The 16,605-nt window shown below is 40.4% G+C and overlaps 1 protein-coding gene across 6 annotated transcripts in view; it reads right to left on the bottom strand.

The window, feature by feature from the left end:
* MCM9 (minichromosome maintenance 9 homologous recombination repair factor) overlaps positions 1–12,238 on the bottom strand; it is an 84,313-nt gene extending 72,075 nt beyond the window's left edge. For 5 of the 6 annotated variants that reach the window (XM_065911244.1, XM_065911242.1, XM_065911245.1 and 2 more), the window contains exons 1-4: positions 11,901–12,238; positions 8,932–9,249; positions 2,584–2,897; positions 1,335–1,416 (exon numbers count right to left, since the gene is read on the bottom strand). In XM_065911244.1, coding sequence (XP_065767316.1) covers positions 1,335–1,416; positions 2,584–2,897; positions 8,932–9,235 — 700 coding nt within the window. In that variant the 5' untranslated portion in view covers positions 9,236–9,249; positions 11,901–12,238. The other variant, XM_065911243.1, reaches the window with a different exon arrangement.
* Between the last annotated feature and the right edge of the window lie 4,367 nt (positions 12,239–16,605).

Raw genomic sequence — 16,605 nt, 5'->3', positions numbered from 1 at the left:
GCAGTGGATAAATGAAAAAATAGCTGTTGACAGACTGCTGCCATCCATTCTTTATTGTAAAGACATGTGAAGAAAAATATATCTTAAGATTTTTTTTTTTAAGTGCAGAAAGAATTCAGTTCAGACAAACTGGATGAAAACATCTTAATCTCTATCAAAAGACAGTTTCATGTTCTAGCTAAGCTCATACAAGCACTGCTTTGCTGATCCAGGCATTAAAGATTCTGGTTAAAATCTAGAGTCTTATATGAACAAGGTACTCTGACATAGTCTTGTCCATTTAGTAGGCAATCCATGATCAAAGCTATTATTTACTTCAAATATTATTTGGAGAACTATAAACTGTTACTATATTTGATATAAATGTCAAAGAATGAGTTGGTGATTCTTGGTGGAAGGGGAAAGCCTTTAAACAAGGAATCATTCTTAACTCTAGATACTGAACTCATGTTTTCATAGAGCCTTTGCCTCATCATTTTAATGAAATGTCAGCTCAGTAAATATTTTTTAAATAAGGCATTTGGAGAAGTCAAGGGTTAAGAAAAGGGAAATGATGGAATTTAGAGGAATGAAACATTCTTGATTTGTCCAAGTAGGGGAGCACTGGGATATGAAATAAGAGATCAAACATACCTGTTACACCTCAGGGGTCACACTGGTACTATTTGTCTTTTATAGAGATTAAGGTCTTTTATGTGAGGGATGGGAAATATTTAAAGCAGGAAATGTTGAAATAAATTGAAAGGCAGTCATCGATAATAATCATTTCCATTTTCTGACCCAACTTCAATTCAAATTAAATGTTAAACAGCCAGTGAAAATCACTAAGCAAACATATAGAACCAAGTTTTTAAGGTTTTTGGAATAAGAAAAACAGAAAGATTACGCTCTCATGGGCAAGTCAGGTTCTTCATCTATTAAACAAACAGCTAGACTAGATCACTAAACTCCAGCCCAGCTTCTTTCCTGCTATCACCTCCCACCTCATGCTGGTCTCTGTTCTCAAGTTCCCCACACTCACTTGCAGTTGATCTCAGGAAAATAAAAAGTGGTTTTTCCTAATCAATACTTTTGTTGTTGTTGTTTAGTCACTAAGTCATGTCTTGACTCTTTTGGGACCCCATGGACTGTAGCATGCGAGGCTCATCTGTCCATGGGATTTCCTAGGCAAGAATGCAGGAGTGGGTTGCCATTTCCTTCTCCAGGGGATTTTCCCCACTCAGGGATCGAACACACATCTCCTGCATTGGCAGGTTCTTTACAACTGTGCCACCTGGGAAGCCCAATCAATACTTTAGGACCTACTATATAAACTAACAAAATTTCATTCTTACCAGATTTGCAACTGTCTACTAAATCATCTTCCAGGACAACCTGCATCGATCGTGGAATACTTCCAACAGAGAGCCTTTGAACCTAGCAAGGAAAAGAAAGCAGATATTGAGTACATGTAGATATATACTAAGTATTCAGAAGCCTAGCAGTTCTTGAAATTACTGTCTCTGTTTCTCTGGTATTATCATGGGGATTTATGGAATTTTCTTGAAACTTGTGCCTACTATCAACAGAAGAATTTACTAAAACTAGAATAAAATAAAAACATCCAGATGGAAATAGCTCAACATACAGTCTACCTGGTGCATGGTCAAAATAAAACATGCTCCAACTACTAAACACAATAATAAAGTTACTTAACTAGAAAAGAGAGGCAGTTCTTCCCTGATCTCTATTCATAAGACCTGGGACAAATCACTCAGTTCCTTTGATTATTCGTTAGTAAGAGAACTCTAGCTTTATTCTTATTATATTTGTGTCTTTATTCCTTCCTTTATAGAAGACTAATTTCTCAGGTTCCCTTGCAGCTAAGTATGGTCATATGACTAAGTTCTGACCAATGAGATACAAGTAAACTTGTTGCAGAAGACTTTGAGGGAGTCTGTTTAAATGGATACTTGGTTTAGATGACAGGTGCTTTTGCTTCCTTTTTCCTATTCCTTGACTGGGATACAGATGTTACAGAATTGTAGCCACCATTCTAAACCATCCACCACCATAAGAATAGAAGCCATTTATTAAGAATGGTGTAGATATTAAGAATGGTGTAGAAAGACAGAAGGGGTCTGAGTCTTTGACAATGAATAAAGCCTTTGTGTTTAAGTTGCAAGTAAAGGAAACTAAGGCTCATGCACACATGTTTAAAAATGTTTATGTATGCCTCATTTGGCACAGCAAGTAAATTGCACCTAAACCCCAAATCCTGCCCACTCCGGTGTTTAACCACCAATTAAACCTATTTAATTTTTTCCTATCACTTAGGTAAACTTCTGAAAAATTCACTTTTTCAATTTAAAATAATTATTAAGTCACTTCATAACCTTCCTGCCAACGCTCACTATAAAAAGATGACCATTTTATGGTCTCTAAATTCTATACTCTATGGGAAAAAATTTCCTGCTTGATCTTCTACTAAGTGATGACCCAAGTTCCATATGTAATCCGTTACATGTTCCTAGTCCTGGCAATTTACCCAAAGCTGAAGAACACATCTTCAAATTAATTTTTCTCATGTATTTGATCATTTACCTGTTCCTGAATTTTGATTTCCTGATAATCTCTACACCTAGTTGGAGATGACAAGTCTGAGAGGCAAGTGAATTTTGAAGAATCACAGTTCTCCAAGCTGGGACATGAGGATGGCCGGAAGAAAGTATAATACTGCTCAAAGTCGGCCTGGACCACAAATACATGCTTGCACTTGTTACACATGTAATCCCGCTCAAACTCCAGGATCTTCACCAGACTTGTTCGAATTACTGTCCCAGTGACAGACAAGAAGTGTCCCACATCCTTGGTTTTAGGGATGTGCTCCCTCACCAGCTCAGGACAAACAGGCAATCCTGATGGAGAAACAAAACAAAAACACATCAACTTATATCTTGAGATATGATTCCATGCAATATATTTTTCTTGTATTTCCTAAAGGAGTATAATTTCAGGAAAAAAGAAAAAACTTCTGTGTTTTACTTAAGAAAAAGGTCAAATCAACTCAATTAAGAAAATAGAAAAGACACAACAGTCAGAATGGCCATCATCAGAAAATCTACAAATGATAAAGGCTGGAGAGGATATGGAGAGAAGAAAACCCTCCTACACTGTTGATGGTAATGTAAATTGGCACAGTCACTATGGAGAACAGTATGGAGATTCCTTAAAAAACTAAAACTACAGCTTCCATATGTTCCAGCAATCCCATTCCTGGGAGAAAAACATGGTTGGAAAGAATACATGCAGCCCAATGTGAACTGCAGGGCTGTTTACAACAGCCAAGATATGGAAGCAACCTAAATATCCATCAACAGAGGAGTGGATAAAGAAGATATACATATATACAATGGGATATTACTCAGTCACTAAAAAGAATGAAATAATGCCATTTGCAGCAATAGGGATGGACCTAGAAACTGTCATACGGAGTGAAGCAAGTCAGAGGAGGAGAAACATCATGTGATATCCCTTACATGTGAAATCTGAAAAGAAATGATACAAATGAATTTACTTACAAGAGAGTAAGAAAGTAAGAAAGAGACTCACAGGCTTAGAGAACAAACCTCTGGTTGCCGGGGGAGTAGAGGAAAGGATGAGGGGAAGGGTTAGGGAGGTTGAGATGGACAGATACACACCGCTATATTTAAAAGAGATAATCAACAAAGATCTACCGTATAGCACATGGAAATTTGCTCAATGTTATGTGGCAACCTGGTTGAAAGGGGAGTTTGAGGGAGAATGGATATATGTATATGTATGGCTGAGTCCCTTTGCTGATAGTTTCCCTGAAACTATCACAACATTGTTAATTGGCTATACCCCAATATATAAAAAAAAGAAGATGCAGCACATATACTTTAATACAATGGAATATTACTCAGTCATTAAAATGAATAAAATAATGCCATTTACAACAACATGGATGAACCTGGAGATTATCATACTAAGTGAAATAAGTCAGATATAGACAAATATCATATGATACTGCTTACACGTGGAATCTAAAAAAAAAAAAAATGATGTACACACTACTATATTTAAAATAGATAACCAGTAAGGACCTACTACATAGCACAGGGAACTCTGCTCAATATTCTGTAATAATTTAAATGGGAAAAGAACTTGAAAAAGAACAGATACACATGTATGTGTAACTGAATCACTTTATTGTATGCCTGAAACTAACATGACATTGCTAATCAACTATGCTCCAATATATAATAAACATTTTTAAAAAAACTAGAAAAGAATTATTCCAAATAACAATTGTCAATAGACTCGCTTTAGAAGTATATAACTAGATGATAAAATAACCTGGATTTTAAAAAGAATTGATCCTCTTAAGACAGCTATCTGTTGAGTAGAATGTAAATACAGTATATTCAGTGTCTTACATTCTATCTCAGTCTTACATTCTATCTCTATCTATTCTATCTCAGAATGTAAATAGAGTTCATAAATTTAACCTCACTCAATCATGAATACACTGCCACAAGCCACACATAAAATCAGTTGATGACTCTGAGTAAATCACAGAACTAAGAAATGGCAGCAGAATGACCAAAGGCTAGTGCTTTCTCTAGTTAGGTTTAGGATTTATTAATACATAAATCTGACAGTGTTTTCAAGCCTTGTAACTTGCCCTCTCTCTCTAGTCTTGCCTTTCTCATGACTTCCAATCTCCTAGTCCAGACAAAAAGCACGAATCTCTCTGTGCAAATCATGGTACCTCTGCAGCTTTCCTAGGCTACTTTGGAGAACTCTTCCCAATTCACTCAGTAAGGTAGAGTACCTCCAGATTTACCCTTGTGCAAGAAAACTTCCCTAAGTCGAGGCTAGCACCCTCACACATACAAAAATAAAACAGCTAAGCAAAACGGTCAGATGAATGCACCAATGCATAAAAGACGTCCTTTATATCTGGAGGAAACTTCTGCCAGGAAGAGTGTGAAAGAAGGTTCTCCTGGGGTCCAGAGACACCTTCCTTTCCTTGCAAATGAGGACCCAGACCTGGGCATGCTGGGTCATGACAAGACTATGCAATGCTGGTTTTACTTCCGTCAGCATAAGGAGTTGCGCCAGAGAGATAGTCCACACTCAGGAAGAAAGCAGGTAGGAGGTGGAGGATTTTAGGCTCAGCCACAAAGGTCCCTCTTATGCTCATCAACCCTCTCTGTGTTCCTTCTGCAGTGTGGCCAGGGTGAGTGAATTCCCTGCTGTCCAGACCCACCAAGGGGCCTGTGGCTAGACGCAATTATAGCATCTCCAAAGAAAAAAACCAGATGAACAATTACAACCGATTTTTCTAAGAAAATCAGCTTTTCATTATCTCCTACACTTTAACAATACAGGGCAATATGACATCTTAATGTTGTTATCTCACTGAATGGAATCATGTATATGATACATGTGAAAATAAACTTTTTTTTTAGAATCAAACAAATTAGTCTGGAGCATGATATCATTACCATTAAGTGGTTTATTTTTATTCTAAAGTAACTGCATTATTTTAAGAAAAGGGTAGTAGAGGTGAGTATATTTTTGGATCTTCACACTCTTTCATATTATTGCAATTTTTAAGCAAATTTAAAATATAAAGATAGAGCTAAAAGTAACAGCAAAACTGACCACAAAAATCAAAATTTTAGAACTAAAGAGTAAGGGACGATAGAAATGTCAATTTATTTTAATCTTTTTGTGTTACTATATATTAGTAAGTGTGTTTTTCACCTTATCCCAAGTGAAGCAGCAGGTACAGCAGGAATTAAGCCACCATTAACACTAAACAACAAAAACTTCTAGCGTTCTCTGACTCATTCACTGAGAAAAATTATTACTTAGACACATGTCCAGATCTGTGTTAGAGGTTATGTCCAGATCAGTTACTTCAGGTATGTGGTTGCCGGCAGGCAGCCCCTGGAAACTGGCATCAGCCTCAGAGCTTTTGAGAAATGCAGAGTCTTGGGCAGGAGGTCAGATCTCTCCAATGAGAAACTCCGGGGGTGGGGCCCAGCAATCAGCACTTTAACAAGTCCTGCAGGTGATTCTGATGCCCGCTGATGTTTGAGAAACACTGCTTTAAATAACATGTGAGGGGCTTCCCTGGTGGCTCAATGGTAAGCAATCTGCCTGCCAATGCAGGAGACATGAGTTCAATCCCGGATCCTAGAGGATACCACCTGCCACGGAGCAACTTAAGCCTCTGCTTAAGCCTCTCAGAGCAATTACTGAGCCTGTGCTCCACAAGAGAAGCCACGGCAGTGGGAAGCCTGTGCAACGCAGCTGCAGAGTAGCAGCCACTCTCTGCAACTAGAGAAAAGCCCACACAGCATCCAAGACCCGGGACAGCCAAAAATAAATAAATAATGTTTAAAAAAAAAAAAAAAAACCCATGTGAGTGCTATTTTTTTCTTTCTCACTTACTTTGATGCTGTGTATTTGAATACCTTTCATCAGAACCACTGGGAATAGCAAGTAAATTTTCAGCGTCTAAGCTCAGTCCCTCAGTGGTGTCTGACTATTTGTGACCCCATGGACTGCAGCCCGCCAGGCTCCTCTGCCCATGGAGTTTTCCAGGCAAGAATACTGGAGTAGGTTGCCATTTCCTTCTCTATGGGATCTTCTCAATCCAGGGATCGAACTTGTGGCTCTTGCATGGGCAGGCGATTCTTTACCACTGCACCACCTGGGAAGCCCAAGTAAACTTCAGACCAATAAAAATCCCAGAAGACAAAGAGCAGTGCATATTCTAGAAAAACAAACCAGAAAAATGTCTTATGTTCCTAAGGAGATTGAACCACAGAGACATCCTGTGTGTGTGTGTGTTCAGTCACTTGGTCATGTCCAACTCTATGAGACTCCATGGATGGTAGCCCACCAGACTCCTCTGTCCCTGGGATTTACACCTGGCGAGAATACTAGAGTGGGTTGCCATTTCCTCCTCCAGGGAATCTTCCAGACCCAGGGGTCGAACCCATGTTCCCCACATCCCCTGCATTGGCAGGTGGATTCTTTACCACTGAGCCACTGCGGAAGCCCACAGAGGCATCCTCGGTTTTACTAATTCAAGGCCTTGCCTGAGTCCGAAATGGAGGTGCCATGTACCTAAAACCAGACCGATCCCACTCCTGGTTCATCCTGCCTGGGACACCCGCATTCCTCCCTGATCTCATCTTCTAGTCTAGAGTCCCTGGGTGACTCATCGGGACAATTCACTCCCTGCTCAGTGAGCTAATGTATCTTCTAAATATCCTCAGTGACACATGTGTCTGATGCCAGTGATTCCTTTACAATTATGTTCAATACGGACACACGCATGGATCTGTGGGCATACATACACGAATTGGGAAATAAATTTGACTATACAGCTGTCTCCCTTATAGCTTTGAAGCCCTTTAGATGAGGGACTATAACATATTCATTTTGGTTTCCCAAGGGTCTAGCAAATCCCCACATGGGATATGTTTGTAGAATGATGTTATTTTGGTAGTACAATTCGCAAGTCACTTTCTCAGAGGATAATGAAGAAACAGGCTAAACAGGATCACTTGGGCAGACAGAATTTTAGTATTTAAACTGAGCATCAAAAAGTGTCTAAACATAAAGACAGCCTAAAGTCATTTGTTAAATACCATTTCAATAACATCAACTAAAGTCCCTTTTAACAACCTTTCTGAAACATCATCAGAACAGAACATTTTTTCTTGATCCTAGCAAGATATTACCTAGTGTCTGATACATAAAGATTAAGAATATTCATAATTTTATTCCAGTAAATGCAACTGCAGATACTATTTTTTCACCTAAATCAAATATCTGGTATTTTTTGAATTTTAATTTATCTCCAAGGAATTCTAAAGTGACTCCTAATCTTTCTGAAATCACAGCATTTATTTTTGGGTTTTGGTTTTTTTTTTAGGTTTTTCTTTTTTTTTTTTTTTCGGCCAGGCAGCATTTGGGATCTTAGTTCCCTGCCCAGGGATTGAACCTGCATTCCCTTATTGGAAGCACAGAGTCTTAACCACTGGACCACTAGGGAAGTCCCATAGCAATCAATTTTGTTGTTTATAAATCCCCATCTTTCTGAAATGTACTATAAAGTAAATACTTATTTTCAAACAAAATGGCACACTTGTTCTCTAATCAATTCAAAGACAGAGCTTTAACACCACAAGTTGCTGACTGCTCCACTGCAATTTCTTAAGCTTAAGAGGCTTTGTCTGTTATTCACTCCAAAAAAGTTACTGAGGGCCTAATAGGTGGTCAGCACAATGCTAATCTTGATATATAAAAATAATGAATTTTCTCACTGGGTAGCATCTACCAAATTTTCTTATTCTTTGTATTACCTATACTTTTATTGTCAGTAGTCACAAAAGCTCAGAAGGCTGTATTAGTTTTGTACACACATACATATGTGTATATATGCACACAAATATACTGCCTCCATACATTCTCCCTCCTCTCAGTTGGTATGGCTAAGAGCCAGCCTTGCCTTCCAAATGTCCAGAGAAAACAGTATAGAATCATGATTCTTCTCCAAAACTGACCATCAGTTACACAATGGATATGTTTTTAAGTATGGTGGCTTAGTTGCTAAATCGTGTCTGACTCTTGAGACTCTGTAGACTGTAGCCCTCCAGGCTCCTCTATCCATGGGATTTTCCCAAGCAAGAATACTGAAGTGGGTTACCATTTCTTTCTCTCGGGGATCTTTCTGACCTGGGGGTCAAACCTAGGTCTTCTACATTGCAGGCTGATTCTTTACTATCTGAGTCACCAGGAAAGCCCATTTTAAGTATAAAAATCAATTATTAGTGCCTGAACTCAATATATGTTGGGATTTCTCAAAATCTTCCTAAAAAACAATATGGCAGTAAAATTCACCTGATATCCTGGCATGAAGATTCTGCTTCATGGAGAGACCTTCAGGCTGAGAAAGGGACTGGAGAATCGTCAAGGCTGATCTTCTCAGTGCATTATCAAAAATAGTTAGCACTTCATTAGGGAATGCATTGAAATATTCCCCAATTTCCATGTTGGTCTCAAAAAGGGTCATGGCATTAACCACAACTGGGTAATGAGCATCTTCATCTCTTTCCTTCAAGATGAGAAGTATGTCGTTCTTATGGTACTCCGAAACATAGGACTCGAACACTTGGCCAACCAATGTAACTTGATCACTATTCATCTTGATCTGGGTAACTAAAGAAAGAGAAAGGACTGTGTTATACCTTTGATTGTCTAGACTTATACACACGTTTACAAAAAAGACTGTTGGGCTGTAAATCATTCTGACTTTGGGCCAGACTCTAATTTGATCTGAATTATCTGTTATAGTCACTTGCCTGGAAAATTCCATTGGACAGAGGATCCTGGTAGGCTACAGTCCGTGGTGTAGCAAAGACTTGGACAACTTAGCAACTGAGCACAATTATTAAGCACATAAAATCTTAAATGCCAGTCTTTTGGTTTAAGTTCCTCCTAGAAGAGTTCTTTGCAAGCATCTTGGTTCTAAGTTTTATTCACATAAAAAACATTTTCCTCTCTCCCCAGCAAACCTAGTCACATACACACACACACACACACACACACACACACACATACACATATTCATTCGTATTCTGCTACATACTACTATTCAGACTGGTAGCCAATTCTGACTTAGTAGTTAACAAATTGGCTTTAGAAATTTACATTTGGAGGTGAAAGTGTTCCTATTTTCTTTTTCTAACCTTGTTGTTTTAGTCTCTAAGTCATGTCTGACTTTTTGAGACCCCCCCATGGACTGTAACCCATCAGGCTCCTCTGTCCCTGGGATTTTCCAGGCAAGAATACTGGAGTAGGCTGCCATTTCCTTCTCCAAAAGATCTTCCCAAACCAGGGATCGAACCCAAGTTTTCCATGTCTCCTGCATTGGCAGGTGGATTCTTAACCACTGAGCCTCCTAGGAAGCTCCACCCTAGAAATTAGCTGGCAGGGAAAAATGGCTTTTTAAAAATAATTTTACTTCTTACCCAATTTGTTCTTTCAGTGCTTATGACTGGAAGGGGCTCAGTTGGCTTCAGCAAAAATAGTTGTGAAGAGTATAAAAAAAAAACTAGGAAATTAAATTGAGGAAACTGGTCTCTAAATGAGAAATCACTATGATTAAAAGTAAACATATTACATTTTAATTTATATCTACAGATTAAAAAGGGCCTGCTGCTATTCTATTTTCATGAATATATGTAGATAACATGTACAAGGCACTATTCTGGGAAATGAAAAAAGCACAATAAAAGGTCCTCTATGCCTCAGAGAACCAAAGAACAGATCAAATGAAGTGATGTTCTAACAGTGGTAAAAATGCAATACAAATGGGAGCACAAAGAGAGACAAGAATTAAATTTAAATGGAGTGACAACCTCAGACGTGCAAAAGGACAGTTACAAATAAACTGCCCAAATTGATCATTTAAGAAATTCACATTTGGTTTGGAAACAGACCACTGGCGGACAAACGTCCTTTGATTTATTTCATTCAATCAACATCTGTTGTACTAGAAATAGATGAAAGAAGACTGTTATGGCATTCACAGTTTAGCATCCTAAATATGTGTTACACATGCTACTAGCAATATTTTGCTTTCTCTGGGAAACTACTCAAAGGTGTGAAAGGAGTAAAGGGGAGTATACCACAGTTATGTTAAGAATCCTGACACTTACAGGATGCCAGTGTGAGATTAAGAGATGTATAGGCCACTACACTGATAAGGATTTTGTGTGGGTTAGGCATAAATTCAGCGAAGGGTAAAGGAGAAAAGCACTTGGGAAGGAACAACTGATCATACGGTATTTTCATCATTTGGCCTTTGCTGAAAAAAAAAAAACAAAAAACAAACTGGGACTCCAAGAGTGGCTATAAGATAAGGTCTCAGTTCAGTTCAGTTGCTCAGTCGTGTCTGGACTCTTTGCAACCCCATGGACTGCAGCATGCCAGGCTTCCCTGTCCATCACCAACTCCAGGAGCATGCTCAAACTCATGTCCATCGAATCAGTGATGCCATCCAACCATCTCATCCTCTGTCCTTCCCTTAGATAACCTCTAAGATTCTATAAATGCATATTAAATTTGGAGCCAAAAACTTAGCAACTTAAAAGGCAGTTCCACATAAAGCTGGAAGGGGGCAGTCTCAGAATTCATGGTTCATATTAAGATCAGTTTAAATTTCGCCTAGTCTTTTTGAAACAGCATCCCTCCACCCCCCAAAAAAAGCATTCACTTTCAATATCTGGGCACAATTGACTAAGCAAATGTTTCTAAGCAGCTTGCTAACCCTAAAAACATGCTCACCCATACTTGAGCAGCGTTTTACAACTTTCAAGTTCCTTTTCCTTTTTCTTATGGAATATTTGAAGACAAAATAAATAAACCCGGGTTGTGCTACTTTATAGTAAACCGTCACCTAGAATTACCCAGGGGGATGCAAAGGCTGTAACTTCCAGGTGGGTCCCTGGCAATCAGCCCGCGCACCCGCCGCACCGCCCCTCCGGGGCCACGCCCCCACGCCCTAAGACCCGCCCCCTTCGGCACCGCCCCCTTCCCGCCCCCCAGCTTCATTCAGCTCACCGCCTCCTCCCCGCGGGCGCCCGGCAAACGTGGAGCCCAGTTGTGCCGGGAGAACAGCTTTCCACACTTCCGTCTCTGGACACTGCCCGTGCCAGACAACACTTCTAGGCTCGGCTGCGGGCAGCTCCGTCGCCGGCCCGGTCCCGAAGTTGAATAGTTTTGGAATTAACCAGGTGTGGGCAAGACTTGGGACGCACTGAGGCAGAAATAAAGAATGCTGAAACGAGGCGGCGGCTTTCACTTACTGGCGGTTACGCGGTGTCAGAAGTCACCGGGGGCGCGCTGCTCCCGACGCCGAGGGGCACGAAGGGCTCAGGCCGGGCGGCGGGGTCGTGCGGGGAGCCCGCCAGGCGGGAGGAGGCCCCGGGTGGAGGCGGGGCGGATGGCGCGCGCAGGGCCGCTCGAGGCGCCGTCGGCCCCGGGGACGCGCAGGCTCCCGCGGGTCCGCCTGGCGCCCGGGCGAGATAGGCGCCAAGCGGGCGGCTCGGTCGGGCCCGCGCTCCCGAGGGACGCCGGGCCGCGCACTGCCTCAAGTTGGCGGCTCAGGTGCCTCTTCCGGGTGGAGAAGCGGGCGGGCGCGCGCCCCGCCGGGCGCCGCTGGACGAGAGAGGCGGGGCGGGGTGGGGCGGGGCGAGGCGGGGCGAGGCGGGTCCCGGCTCGGGCGCCAGGAGCCCCGGGGCGGGCTGGAAGGAGCGGTAGCGGGTTTTGCACGCGCCTGGCTTTCCTTCTGCCTTAAGACCTCTGCCAGACCCAAGGCCTCCAAGATTTTTCTGTTTTCTTCTACAAGTTTTAGAATGAAGGTTTTAAGTTTAGGTTTATGATTCATTTTGAGCTGATTTTTGCATATGGTGCGAAATACGGATTTTTTTTTTCGAAATATGGATCTTGGGATAACTTTATTAATAGAAAGCTTCCCTGGTGGCTCAGAGGGTAAAGTGTCTGCCTGCAATGCCGGAGATCCAGGTTCGATCCCTGGGTTGGGAAGATCCCCTGGAGAAGGAAATGGCAACCCACTCCAGTACTCTTGCCTGGAGAATCCCATGGACAGAGGAGCCTGGTGGGCTACAGTCCACGGGGTCGGAAAGAGTTGGACACGACTGAGCGACTTCACTGTACTGTACTGTACTGTCCCACTATTAAAAGAGTTGTATTTTTTCCACTCAATAGCCTTTGGACTTACCTGCATTATCAGTTGTCCTTATGTGTGTGGGCCTAAGACTTAATATTCTGTTCCCTGATGTATTTGTCTAGCTTTATAAAAATACGGTCATAAACAGGGTCGTTTGAAAAGACCCTGATGTTGGGAAAGATAGAAGGCGGGAGGAGAAGGGGAGGACAGAGGATAAGATGGTTGGATGGCATCACCTACTCAATGGACGTGAGTTTGCAAACTCTGAGAGCTGGCGATGGACAAGGAGGCCTGGCGTGCTACAGTTCACCGGGTCGCAAACAGCTAGACAGGACTGAGCGACTGAACTAAACTAATAAAAACACTAGGTTGTCTTAATTACTGTAACTATAATGAGTCTTGAAATCGGGTAGATCGTTTGGCCTCCAGTTTTGTTCTTTTTCAAAGTTGTTTGGGCTCTTCTGTTTCCATGTGAATTTTAAAGCCAGCCTGTCGTTTTCTGTGAAGAAGCTGGAATTTTTGTTGGGGTTGCCTAGAATCTGTAGGTCAGTATGGGAAGAATTTACTTGTTATTAGTATTTTATGACCCTTGAATAAAGTAAACCTCCCCATCTATTTAGGGGTTATGTAATCTCAAAAATTTTTGCTGTTTTGTCGAATTTATCTGTCAAATTTATCCCTAAAATCATGGGAAAGAAGGGACCATACTTTTTGATTACATATAAATGTTATCAGTTTCAATTTCTGGTTGTTCTTTGCATACAGTTGATTTTTAACATTATTAGAATTTTTAAAGCAGTTTTAGGTTCATAGCAATATTGAGTCTGAAGTACAAAAATTGCCCATATAATCCTTGTCTCCACACAGCTGCAACCTCCCTATTAGTATCCTTTTACCAAAGTGGAGTACTGGTTAAAACTGATGAACTGACATTAACACATCATCATCACTCAAAGTCCATGGCTTATAGTAGGGTTCACTCTCGGTGTACATTCTGTTTTGACAGAAGTATGATAAAAGGCATCCATCACTGTATGTCACACAGAATAGTTTCACTGGCCTAAAAATCTAAAAATCATCCCTCCTTCCCCTCTAACTCCTAGCAATAACTGATCTTTTTACCCTCTCTGTAGTTTTCCAGGATATTGTGTAGTTGAAATCATACAGTATGTTGTCTTTTCAGATTGGCTTTTTCACTTAGTAGTACACATTTAAATTTCTTTCATGCCTATTCATGGTTTGGGCAGCTCATTTCTTTTTGGTGCTGAATGATACTGCATTATCTGTACATACCACACTATCCGCTCACCCACAGAAAGACCAATTTTGGTTGCTTCCAAGTTTAGCCAATTATGGATAAAGCTGCCATAAACAACCACGTGCAGATTTTTGTGTGAACACAGTTTTCAGCTCCTTAGGGTAAATACAAAGGAGCATGACTGCTGCATAATATGGTTAAGAGTAGTTTTGTAGGAAACAACCAAAATGTCTTCCAAAATAGCTATACCATTTTGGATTCCCATCCATCATGAATGAAAGTTGCTTTTGTTTCACATCCTCTCCAGCATTTTGTGTTTTTAGTGTTTTGAATTTTAGCCATTCTATAGGTATGTAGTATCTCATTGCTATTTTGCTTCGCATTTCCCTGTTGACATGATATTGAATATCTTTTCATACACTTAACTTTTATCTGTATATCTTGGGTGTCTTCAGGTCTTTTGCCCGTTTTTAGTAACATTGCTTGTTTTCTTATTGTTGAGTTTATTTTTCTCAGAAAATGCCTCCAAGGAAGAATGAAAACAGACATTTGAAGATTTAATTGTTGCTTTATACATTTGGCATTTTTTAGATAAAAAACACTCTACAAATCCAAAGGCTATAATGTTTTAATATGTGTAATTACATTTTATATGATTCCATTTTCTCTCCATTCTTAGCATTCAGTTATGCTTTTTAAAAAAATCGATTGCCTACTAGAATTTGCAGTATACATTATAATTAAGTCCACTTTCAAGTAACACTATACTACTCCAAGTATTTTATAGTAGCAAAGTAATCCTGAATCTTTCCTCCCATCCCTTGTATCATTGCACTCATCCACTTCACTTATATAAGCTTGTAAGACTTAGCTATGCATAATGAATATATTGTTGCTATTATAATGTGGAACACACTGTTGTCTGTTAGATCAATAAGTTTTTATTTTCATTTAGTTTTTCTTCAATACTCTTCCTTAGTTTATGTAGATCTGAGTTTCTGACATATTATTTCCTTTCTCTTCAAAGAACTTTTAGCTTTTCTTGCAAGGCAGATCTGCAGGCAACAAACTCCCTACATTTTTGTCTGAGAAAAATATTTTTACTTCGCTTTTGAAGGATAATTTTGCAGGGTATAAATGATAGGTTGGTGGGATTTTTCTCTCAACACTAAATATTTAACTCTACTTTCTTGTTGCTTGCATAGTTTCTGTGGAGAAGTTGAATATAATATATATATATGTATAGTTTTCCCTCACAAGTGTTTCCCCAACCCCAACTTCTTTCAGGATTTTTCTTTATCTTTAACATTCAGTTCAGTTCAGTTGCTCAGTCGTGTCCCACTCTTTGCAGCCCCATTAACCACAGCACGCCAGGCCTCCCTGTCCATCACCAACTCCCGGAGTCCACCCAAACCCATGTCCATTGAGTCAGTGATGCCATCCAACCATCTCATCCTCTGTCGTCACCTTCTCCTCCTGCCCTCAATTTTTCCCAGCATCAGGGTCTTTTCCAATGAGTCAGCTCTTTGCATCAGGTGGCCAAAGTATTGGAGTTTCAGCTTCAACATCACTCCTTGCAATGAACACCCAGGACTGATCTCTTTAGGATGGACTGGTTAAATCTCCTTGCAGTCCAAGGGACTCTCAAGAGTCTTCTCCAGCACCACAGTTCAAAAGCATCAATTCTTCGGTGCTCAGCTTCACAGTCCAACTCTCACAACCATACATGACCACCAGAAAAACCATAGCCTTAACTAGATGGACCTTTGTTGGCAAAGTAATGTCTCTGCCTTTTAATATGCTATCTAGGTTGGTCATAACTTTCCTTTCAAGGAGTAAGCGTCTTTTAATTTCATGGCTACAATCACCATCTCCAGTGATTTTGGAGCCCAAAAAAATAAAGTCAGTCACTGTTTCCACTGTTTCCCCATCTATTTGCCATGAAGTGATGAGACTGGATGCCATAGTCTTAGTTTTCTGAATGTTGAGCTTTAAGCCAACTTTTTCACGCTCCTCTTTCACTTTCATCAAGAAGCTCTTTAGTTCTTCCCTTTCTGCCATTAGGGTGGTGTCATCTGCATATCTGAGGTTATTGATATTTCTCCCGGCAATCTTGATTCCAGCTTGTGCTTCCTCCAGCCCAGCATTTCTCATGATGTACCCTGCATATAAGTTAAATAAGTAGGGTGACAATATACAGCCTTGACATATTCCTTTTCCTATTTGGAACCAGTCTGTTGTTCCATGTCCAGTTCTAACTGTTGCTTCCTGACCTGCATATAGATTTCTCAAGAGGCAGGTCAGGTGGTCTGGTATTCCCATCTCTTTCAGAATTTCCCACAGTTTATTGTGATCCACACAAAGGCTTTGGCATAGTCAATAAAGCAGAAATAGGTGTTTTTCTGGAACTCTCTTGCATTTTCGATGATCCAATGGATGTTGGCAATTTGATCTCTGGTTCCTCTGCCTTTTCTAAAACCAGCTTGAACATCTGGAAATTGATGGTTCATGTATTGCTGAAGCCTGGCTTGGAGAATTTTAAGCATTACTTTACTAGTGAGTG

The sequence above is a fragment of the Muntiacus reevesi genome, chromosome 19, assembly GCF_963930625.1.
Source record: "Muntiacus reevesi chromosome 19, mMunRee1.1, whole genome shotgun sequence".
NCBI lineage: Eukaryota > Metazoa > Chordata > Mammalia > Artiodactyla > Cervidae > Muntiacus > Muntiacus reevesi.
This window is presented reverse-complemented; position numbering and strand designations above follow the sequence as displayed.